The sequence below is a fragment of the Carassius gibelio genome, chromosome B5 (assembly GCF_023724105.1).
Source record: "Carassius gibelio isolate Cgi1373 ecotype wild population from Czech Republic chromosome B5, carGib1.2-hapl.c, whole genome shotgun sequence".
Taxonomy (NCBI): Eukaryota; Metazoa; Chordata; class Actinopteri; order Cypriniformes; family Cyprinidae; genus Carassius; species Carassius gibelio.
In genome coordinates, this window is record NC_068400.1 from 17446876 (window position 1) to 17458041 (window position 11166).

The 11166-nt window shown below is 35.8% G+C and overlaps 1 protein-coding gene across 1 annotated transcript; it reads right to left on the reverse strand.

Moving 5' to 3' along the window:
• Positions 1–3134: 3134 nt before the first annotated feature.
• Positions 3135–10881, reverse strand: vps33a (VPS33A core subunit of CORVET and HOPS complexes). The gene is made up of 13 exons (XM_052555922.1): positions 10725–10881; positions 10442–10507; positions 10165–10292; positions 9648–9831; positions 8786–8902; positions 8440–8614; positions 8027–8220; positions 7570–7696; positions 6622–6689; positions 6038–6175; positions 5684–5821; positions 4347–4515; positions 3135–3841 (listed from the first exon to the last, which is right to left on the reverse strand). The coding sequence occupies exons 1-13, from the start codon at positions 10824–10826 to the stop codon at positions 3648–3650; spliced, it is 1800 nt and encodes a 599-aa protein (XP_052411882.1). The 5' UTR covers positions 10827–10881; the 3' UTR covers positions 3135–3647.
• Between the last annotated feature and the right edge of the window lie 285 nt (positions 10882–11166).

An 11166-nucleotide genomic window follows, 5' to 3' on the forward strand; every position in this document is an offset into this window, starting at 1 on the left:
TCACCCCAAACATCAAACTACATTGTTGCACTTGGATTATTTCCGTATATTCAAACACTCATAAAAATGTTCCTTTGTAAATTAGCTCATTATTTCAATTGATATGTATTCAGATTGACCCTGGCTATCACTAGATTCATTTTCAAGGAATTTTACTGTATATTAATATTAATAATATTAAAGTTGGTGTTGCTGTCCGAAAACCAGTCAGGATCTGTTGTGACCGACCTCCATTTGCCTCATGCAGTGCAACACATCTCCTTCGCCTAGAGTTGATCAGGTTGTTGATTGTGGCCTGTGGAATGTTGGTCCACTTCTCTTCAATGGCTGTGTGAAGTTGCTGGATATTGGCAGGAACTGAAACATGCTGTTCTGTACACTCAATGGGTGACATGTCCAGTGAATATGCTGGCCATTCAAGAACTGGGATGTTTTCAGCTTGCAGGAATTGTGCACAGATCCTTGCATCATGGGGCCGTGCATTATCATGCTGCAACATAAAGTGATAGTCATGGATGAATGACACAACAATAGGCCTTGGGATCTCATCACAGTATATATCATCTCCATAATAATCTCACCACCACCATGGGCCACTTGATCCACAACATTGACATCAGCAAACCGCTCACCCACACGATGCCATAAACTCTGTCTACCCTCTGCCCTGTACAGTGAAAACTGTGAATCATCCATGAAGAGAACACCTCTCCAAAGTGCCAGACGCCATCGAATGTGAGCATTTGCCCACTCAAGTCAGTTACGATGACAAACTGCAGTCAGTTCGAGACCCCGATGAGGACAAGGAGCATGCATATGAGTGTCCCTGAGATGGTTTCTGAGAGTTTGTGCAGAAATTCTTTGGTTATGCAAACCGATTGTTGCAGCAGCTGTCTGGGTGGCTGGTCTCAGACAATCTTGGAGGTGAAGATGCTAGATGTGGAGGTCCTGGGCTGGTGTGGTTACACGTGGTCTGCGGTTGTGAGGCCGGTTGGATGTACTGCTAAATTCTCTGAAACGCCTTTGGAGACGGCTTATGGTAGAGAAATTAACATTTAATTCATGGTCAACATCTCTGGTGGACATTACTGCAGTCAACATGCCCATTGCCCACTCCCTCAAAACTTGTGACATCTGTGCATATTTTACAGTAGCCTTTAAATTGTGTCCAGCCTAAGGCACACCTGTGCAATAATCATGCTGTCTAATCAGCATCCTGAAATGCCACACCTGTGAGGTGGATGGGTTATCGGCAAAGGAAAAGTGCTCATTAACACAGATTTAGACAGATTTGTGAACAATATTTGAGGGAAATAGGCCTTTTGTGTACACAGAAAAAGTCTTAGATCTTTGAGTTCAGCTCATGAAAAATGGGGGCGAAAACAAAAGTGTTGCATTTATAATTTTGCTCAGTGTAATTTCCCCATTATAAAGACAAAGCCTTTCGAAGTTAAAAAATATAAACAAATATGATGCATATTTAGGCCAAAGTAGGCGAAGATAAAAATCTTTGTCATTATTTTATATTTTGTTATTAAAAAATGAGAACAAAAATACACATTACAAATACTGATACTATATATAAAAAAATAAACTTTTTATTTTCACTACAACATGATGCATTTAGCAGAAGCATAATTTTTTTATGAACAAATATAAAAATAAAACACTATATACATTAATTCCTATTAAAACTACTGTATTTGTTTTTGTAGTGAGTGATTACAATTTTTTTTATCGTGATATACAATAACTCATATCGCTCACCTCTACTTGTTGCCTTCTCTAGTGCAGCTCAACCAGGTCTCGTCCCATTTGTTGATATTTGTGATATCACATATCTAATAAAATATGCGTTTTAGTCCAAATGAATAATTCATTGTAGTTTTTGAAAAGTGATCGCTGTTAAATAAAATATCTCCTTTTGAATTGGACTGTAATTTTGCAGATCTTTTTATGCTCCAACAGCAACATTACAGACTAACTAAAGTTGAAAGAAACTAAAGAACAAATTAAAAAGCATAATAGGACCCCTCTAAGTACAATTTCTTAGTACTCTATCCACCACACAAAGCAGCATCTCCAGTACACATTAATATATCAATGAAAAGCAACAATTCAATGAAAGTACATTTGACACCATAAGAGAATCAGCAAATTTGTTAATTTAAACACTCTTAGAAATAGTTTATACAATGATTCACTGATGTTTTTTGCCATATGACATTGAAGGTGTCTCTGCACAGATGATCTGATCCAGGTTCATTAAAGATGAGTTTATGAACAGGTTATGATTGGAGATCTAAAGAGGGTCGAAGACTAGCTCAAAACCAGCATGAAGAAAAAGTATTTGAGGGATTTATTTATAAGAGATTCAAACCCTCCTGAACAGGATTTCATTCAAATCTGTAGCTGCATCTTACAGGGAGAGAAAGAGGTGAAGGGGTTAATGAAGAACATGAAAACAACCAGAACACAAGACACTCTGGTCTGCTGCAATGACATCTTTAAACCCTTCCTTGAACCAGGATGTGAGGAGAAAGACTTTTCTTACCGAAGGTATCAGTGGAATTGGAAAAACACTCTGTACAGAAGTTCATTCTAGACCGGGCAGATCGAGGGAAAAGTGATGGAGGGCAATGTGATGTTTTATGAGCAGGACCTGGTTGGGAGCAGCATAGACATCACTGATGCCTCAGTGTATTCGGGGGTTTGCACTGAGATCTTTAAGGAAGATTCTGTGATTCATGTCTACAGCTTAAAACTTTCCACTGAAAGATCCATCTGTCTTTTCCTTTGTCTGCTGGAAGAGAAAGATCAGACATTCTGGAGTCTGTTAAATCAAACAAACACTCAGAGAAAAATCTCTCTCCTGCTCGGCGCTGAACATTTGCTTACATGCTTTAGATGTCAGAGGCGGTGCTGAATGAGCCGGACCTCAAGAAATACACCAGCTCAGAATAAGACTCATATCAGCTGTGATCAAAGCTCTGCGAGCGATACTTTGAAATGCACAACATAAAAAGGTGCACATTTAAGTGCTGTGACTTTGTGCTGTTTTAGGATGTTGTCAGGATAATAGTTATAATCTTGATAATGATAATGTGTTTTCTCTACTGGACATTGACAATACAAGAATTTAGTTGGTATTTATTAGGCATTCAAATATGATTTATTTGTCTGTTTATAACCTTTTACATTTGTCTGTACAACTCGATGAATAATGTGCCTTGCTCTCTTTCAGTCCTGTTAAAGAATTCAACATTTAATTCAATCTAGTCATTTCGATTATTACATAAATGTACTAAAGCCAACATAGTCCTTTTTTATCTTGACCTGGAATGCATATTCAAAAAAACATGCTGTCTGACGAAGCAGGTTATATATCACATTAGTATGTTTATACACTGCATAAACCTTGCTGCTTAGATTAGATTCAGGTGGCTGTTTCACAAATGTTTGCTCATAAATAAGTTCGTATCGCAACAGTAGTTTCACCCCCTCTCATAATCATTAAAAATGAGCAGACTAAACAGCATCAACAGTGAGATGTAACTTGCATTCTATATGTACACAAAACATTAAAGTCTGGGTTTACGACAGACAGATAAAAGGATCCGTAAGGCCCAATGGATGGCGTGGCAGCTTTAAGGAAAGTTTTCCTCAGGATTGTCCATGAGAGACTTTACCCAGCTCGTGCCATTGATAAGTTTGGTGGTTGCAATAATGTACTCAGTCCCGCTATCTTCCATATGAGACAAAAACCGCAGAGCAGCGATTTCAGCATATGTCACACCGCCAAGGAAGAAGACGAGGGTGGTTCTGTTTTCTCCTGGCTGACCTGCAAATTAAAAGAGAAGGAGAATGGTCTCTCCATCAATTATCAAAATGGAGAAATGTTACAATAATATGCATCAAGACTTTTATTAATACACGCTATGTTTCAAAGTAGCTTTACAGAATATATAATAATAATAATAATGTCGTAATATCCTCATACCTAATGTTCATATTTCACAGATTAGAGCTGTGATAATATAGTTTACATTTTGTGACAATACAAGCAATCAGGCAGTTGAGAGTAACTTCATGTAAGTGTAATACATGTATCGAATTAAGTTGTACATAAGATATACACAACTTATTTACAACAATTCTATAGGAATTATGGATGAATTTATATATATATATATATATATACATATATATATATATATATATATATATAGCAAATTTCACAAGCTAGCTCAATTTATTACTATAAGACAGTAAAGACTGTGACGGTTTTACTGATGTAGAATGACCATCTTTTTATTAAGTAAATCATGTGAACGGTCATCACTTACGTTTCTTGTGAAGGCCTGTGGGAACCTGCTGTCTTTCTTCAAAGTGTGGACCAGGCAAAATCTTCAGCACCTCTTCTATGCTCCTCCAACCGGGACGTGCGAGCACTTGTGTCAGACGAACACTGAGTGGCGCATAGCCACTGTACACATACGAGATGTCATTGGGGTTCTGAAGGAAAGTTAACACGCATTAGTCATTCCCAAAACCATGAATAACATGTCTTAAATGTGGCACAGTAAACTTGGAATTCAAACGGCTAAAAACAGTAGGCTTTTGTGTTATCACATCAGGAAAATGTGTGTAAACTGTACTTTTACCTCTGCAAATATACATCCCACACAAATGCTGCTGTAAATCATTTCTCAAAACTAACTGCATTTTTCTAAGGGATTTTTACAATCACTTTTAACTAACTGCTCACAAGGTCATTTAATGAATGTGTGATTTCAAGTTCACCCTAGTGAAAAAATAAATATACTAAAATAGCCATTTGTTTCATGTTAAGTATACTACAAATACATTTATGTACTTAATAAAAATACTTTGCACCCGTATTTTAGTATACTTAACTGGTATACTTAAAGTCTGCTTAATTGGAACAAATGTTGTACTTAATTGCACGTTAATTGTGCGTAAGGAGTAACTAAATATATACTGAAGTATATTTGATTGTGCTAAAGTGGAACTATTGCAAGTACACTTCAGATACACTTAAATTACCTTAAATTTACAGACAGATATTATTTTTTTTTTAAATCAAAGTTCTCGCCAAAAGTGACAGTAAAACACATTTTAGGCATAATATTAAGAAATGTGCATTGTTAACAAGTAGTACTCTAAATGATATAAAACTTGTATATCAATAAGTCTAGAGCGATATTGTCAGTAAATATGTTAATATATTTGAAGTGGACATGAGCTCTTTTCACTGACTTCAATGATGCATTTCCTGTTATTAACACCATAAATCTAGTTTTGTTCATTATTTTGTTGATCTAGTTTTATTATCAATTTAAGTTTTCCTAACACAATAGCGTGACAATAGTGATAGCATATCTGACATCTTTTTCTTTTTCCACCGTAATTATTTTCATAGAATTCATAGAAACACTAATCTAGGTTTTCTCTTTTGCTATTGGAGCAAATAGGAACACAAAAAATTATGTTTTCCACTCTTTTAAATGTTTACCCAGCTATGACAACTTCTGAGATCCAAGGAAATGTGAAAAGCGTCCATCAGTTCAAAACACTTGGGTGGGGACCATTTGAGCAGTGCCGGCCATTTTCAGTTACATAAAAACAGAGAACCTAGCTAAAAACAAACGACAGGTCAAACCTGTTCGTTGGTGTCCTCCATCCACAGTTTGAGCGTCTTCCTGATTGTAGGGTAGTTGTTTCTCACGGTGCTTTGAGGTTTGAGTAACCCAACCTTTTCCAAGTTCTTGAGGGTCAGAATGTGCTTGTAACCGTATGTCTAATCCAACAAAACACAAACATGATAAATGTTTATGGCATTTCTAACTCCCTGCTATTATCACCACAAACAGTGTCTGACTGTTGCACAACGCTGATAGAAATTCAGTGACATCAAATCAGTGCTGCAGTGTGATTCAAATTAAATGTTATGGATTCACAAAATCCACCTAAAAGGAAATAAAAGCAAACCACAAAGAAATTTCCTCTATCCAACCTGAAGGATCTCCCTCTTATAGTAGTCCAGGACTTTCTGTTTGAGGCCGTTGTTGCAGACAGACTGCATGCACACCAGTCGCAGGATTTTTATCAGAGGGTCTTTTTGTGCTATGCAGTCTTCTATATATGTGCTGACCTGAGAGTAAAAATCACAATAAATACACATTGAACAAAGACATTTTTTACAGAAAACCATGTAAAAAATTAAATATTAGAGGATGAACTTCCTTCTTTTCTGTTTGAACAATAATTCTGGTCTATTTCTACATGTAATACTTAAGTTTTAAAAAGTAAGGAAGGAAGGAAAGTAAAAAGAAGGTACACCCTCTTGCAGTAAATTTTGTTCAACAGATCCATAGGTGTGCAAGAGTCTTAATGTTAAAGTTCTTCTAATCAAAAACAAACTTATTTTACAAACTGCAGGGACTGAGAGTGAACTTTCATTTTTGGGCGAACTATTCCTTTGACAACAAAAAAACAGGGTATTTCTTTTAAAGCTGTATAAATCATAAAAAACTAAAATAATTTTAATAATACTTCATACACATCATAAATTATGGAATCATAAACAAAACAAGGCACCTTGTCTGTGTCTACTCCAGTCATAAACTCTTGTTCAACAGTCAGACTGTCAAAGAAGTCTTCTGAGGCTGAAACACAAGAAAGCAAGGCAGTTTGAAAAAATAAATAAAAAAATTAAAACTAAATGTGAATTGATGTCAGGTCTCATAATATCATCATATAATTTACCATAGAACTCCTTCAGTTTGTTCAAAATACTGGGAAACACATTTTGCTGATTTCCAAAAACAGGATATCACAGAATTTGAATGCAAAATTATGTTTTACTAAATGCTTATTCATGATATCAGCAATAGAACGATTACTACTTGTTGCAGACATTCTAAAAATAAACATCATAAGTAGAATTAGCAATTGTACTTAACTGAATAACTTAATCCTGGTTAATCTTCTAAGCTTACAGCATGAAAAGAGAGTAAGCTGTACCAACAGCAATTTCTAACCAGGCCATATTTATAAATATCTATTGCTCAAATTAAATTATAATTATAAGTTATAAAATATAAAAGCTATTCTTATTATGTTATAAGCTGGTCACTCTATATAAATTGTCGGAATTCTCTTTTCTGTAAACTATAACTAAAAACTAGTTTTAAATAAAATAAATTCTAGGGGTGCACAATAAATATCGGCTGATAATTAATGCGCATCTCGTCAGTAAAGCCGGTTCTCTAATCAGCGGTAAATTCCATCAGGTTTGTGATTTCACATAGAGCAGCTGTTACTACACAGAGCTGTTGTTACCGGACAAGCTGTGCAAATCAACGCTGATAATGAGCATTAATTATCGGCCGATATTTATTGTGCACCCTTTATAAATTGCCAAATGAGGGATGAGATACAGTTGTTGTCTGTTGTAACTGACAGTGTTCCACAGACCTTAAGCAGAAAAGAACCAGAAATACTTCTTTATTTTCTGAATGTACAAACGATTGCTCTCAGACTTACTTGTTATGTCCTTAATGAGTTCAGCAATAGAGGTGTGATTAGCCAGGGAACCTCGAGCTGCCTGCATGTGAGGCAACTGGGAAACAAACTGTTTAATTTCTCCAACAGTTTTTGCATTGTGTCTCTCCTAGCACAGAGAAAGGAATACCAGATCATGAATGGTAAATACTAATAAATCAGCATATTAGAATGATTTCTGTAGGATCAAGTGACACTGAAGATGCTGAGATGACACAGAAAATTCAGCTTTGATCACAGGAATAATTATAATCAAAAATAAAATTTTAATATTACACAGTATAACTGTTTTACTGTGTTCTTGATCAAATAAATGCAAACAGTTAGCTAAAATCGTGTGAAAAGGGAAGTGGAAGGCTAATTTTATACCTAAATTTATTTCAAATCAGTAGTTCCTGTTTTGTCTCAGCCAGCAGGAAAGCACGAAAGCAGCACAAACCTCAAACGCAGCTGATATAATCTTGGCTTTCTTGCTGAGAGCCGCTCCCACAGCATTGAAGTTCTTGTCCCGTATTTCAGCATAAAGCTCTTCAGCTGAGTTGAGCTGCAGTTTTTTCGGCTCAGTGGGGAGATCTTTCCCACCTTCTCCCTGTTTCTTCTGTGCAAACTTCTCAGGTGGAAGCTTCACATAACCTGTCAAAGCAAAAAAGATATGACAGGACAGACTACTGGGGAAAAGGATAGCTCATGCAATCTTTATAGTGTTCAAATTCTCTACTTCTATTGGGATAAAAAGAGATCTATCTCATTACACAATCTTTATAAGTTATAATGAGCTATAAGTATATTTATAAGTTATAAGTTCTGGATTTCTAAAGTATTTATGTCTGCACAAATTTAAAACTAATTTACCATTGGTGATGCCATAGATCTCATCGATAAGACCCTCATAAGTAAGTTGGGTGGCTAACGGCGTAAGCAAATCCACATTGCGATCCAGCAGGAGGAGGGTATCAAAAACAGGCAGGATTTGAGTATGACTCCCTGCAAACTCTCTCTTCATCCGCAACATCATGTTGGCCACATGCTGAGAAAGACACAGCCGAATACCACGATGCAAAAAAAAAAAAAAAAAAAAAAAAAAAAGAGAGAGAGAAATACTTCAGTGCAATGTAAAACAAAACCACAACAAATAAGTACCACTGAGGAAGAACATCAAATGTTTGAAAAGAATATGCACAATTGCTTTTCTACTCACCCTTGCACACTCGCCTTTGCCAAAGATTTGTGGTATTGTTCCATAAAGGGCTTGCAAAGTCATGAGGCCCTTGGCAGCGTGATACAGGCTTGTCTGATCATTCTCTAAATAACATTCCTCCATAATAGAAAACAGTTATGCGATCATCACAATCTGCTCATGCATATGTTCACATGTCTTTTTTGCTACAGATTTTCACAAAGTAAGCATAAAACATGACTTTTATGTTATTAATATTTTGAGATGTACACTTAATGAAGCAACTTACTTGATTATCCATACACAATGTTTTAGAAAAAAACATGTTTAAATGGGATTATCAAATATAAACCCTTTGTGGAAGGTTTATTTATTCTACTCTGAAGTATCATTGTGTTGAATTGCATTCAATGTTTTGAACCTACAGAGCTTTGATCATCAAACTAAGAATATGATCTTTATAAGACAAATTATTAGGAGATATACGGTGACAACTGATAATGACAACATGATTTTATGTAAGTAGTGTGTTCGCTGATCGCTGATTAATATTACAGGCTATCAGCATTTCATCTTAATATAAATATCAGAATCTGGACTAAATTGCATATCTATGCTCAAGCCTGTGAATAAATAAACTGTTCAATAAGAAAATACTTTTGTGGACTATTATTTAATGTGTCAGGCTTTACTCTACTTCGCTTAATATGCACAGCACTTGTATGCATTTATAACTATCCTCTTTGTCCCCTAAAACATACTTAAATAATAATGATAATGGTATTTTGCATCCATTAATATTTTAGGTCAAGGTCTGACTAATGCCGAATCAGAAATCCTTCAAAAGATGAATACAAATCCATAATAAACTTGACATTCTTACTCTGAAGGAGCTCTCAGACTCCATGGAAAGAAGATCTCCATCATAAGGTATGAGGTCCAGAATGTATTCGTCGATGTTTGTGAACGAGTTCAGAACCCCTTTCTCTTTCAGCCGCTGCTCACACAGGAGACTCCGGCGCGGCACAAACAGGATGTGGAATTCTCGTGGATGTAATTTTTCCTCACTGCAATGCAAATATTAAAATGTAATATCACCAGCAACACAGCATTACTGTCACTGACTACTGCCAGCAATCAATGCACATCATTAAAACTACCTTTTAATTCTCTTTGGTCAAAACATCTGTTATTGTGGAAGCAAACATCGTCTCCAAATTTAAAAAGCAGTGTGTTCTATAAACAGCTAACAGTATACAGAACAAAATGTGATGGAACCATTGTGTTTTGTTCTGATTTTATGAAAAGCTTATTTTCTCGGGCCATTTGTTTGACTGTTCAGTGTAGTGCTGGATAGTTCAGCCAAAAGAGATCAGATTTGATCTATCTTGTTGACTTACCTTGCAACATTTTCTGCAATGATGTCCATCAATTCCAACCTTGGTCGAACAAAAAAGACAATATTCTTGACAGCAGCGGATGGTATTCGACCACCTTTGAGGGTGAACATTTTCTCGACTTCATGTTCCTTTAAAAAAAATAAAATTAAGACGATCACTTTCTTGAAAAGCATGAAATAATAATTAAAACAGTCTGCTGTGTCTTTGACATATGAAATTATATTTAGTCCACTAAATGCATATTTTGCATATGCATTATTGGTACAATTTCTCTCACCTTCAGAAGGGAATATTGAGCAATTAAGCCAAAAGGTCCAGTAAGATACTCGTCCCAAACAATAGCCTTAAAAAAGAAACAGCCAGCGTTTAGCTTTTAGAAAAGCATAATTGAACAATATTTGCATTAATAATCATTTGGAACCACATCATAGTGTACAGTTCACATTGTTAGATGGCCAGTATGTTTTGAGCAAATCTGAGAAAGTGACAGGTGTGACGGCAGAAGAGGGACAGGGTTAGAGACTAATCTGCATTAGTTACTATAAAAGCAAAAGCTTTACCTTGCTTCCAGAACATTTATCTAAAAATTCGCGCAGGTCTTTTCTTGCAGCTTCTCGCAAAATATTTAGGTTTACTCTGCCGCAAAACAAATGTGACGCCATATTTCCTAAGCCACGACAACGATCATATGACTTTGACGGCGTCAGAATGTCACATGATTCGTCTTTCAAAATAAAAACCAGCGTATGTACACTTTATTTCAGAATTTTCTAACATAATTTCAATATGTTTTAAATGCGTATATTGTATAATTTTATTAGTTACGTTTCGTGAAAATGATTTTGGATTAATCACGACTTTTACGCACATTCTCCGCGTTTGTTTGTTGCCAGGTCCACCCGTTTTCGACATATTTTCGTTCCTTGACATTCAGAGTTATTAGTTGTAAACGCCGCTAATTCGTGTAGTACTGACATAATTCTGCTGAAAATGGTTGTACAC

What these genes read in the sequence shown, in the direction of transcription:
- vps33a (XM_052555922.1), bottom strand. Translation starts at nt 10,826, where the DNA reads ATGGCGTCACATTTGTTTTGCGGCAGAGTAAACCTAAATATTTTGCGA. An exon ending in ATTGCAGAAAATGTTGCAAG is followed by an intron (nt 9,832 to 10,164) that starts GTAAGTCAACAA and finishes TTTGCATTGCAG; the next exon opens with TGAGGAAAAATTACATCCAC. An exon ending in CTGGAGTAGACACAGACAAG is followed by an intron (nt 6,176 to 6,621) that starts GTGCCTTGTTTT and finishes TTTTACTCTCAG; the next exon opens with GTCAGCACATATATAGAAGA.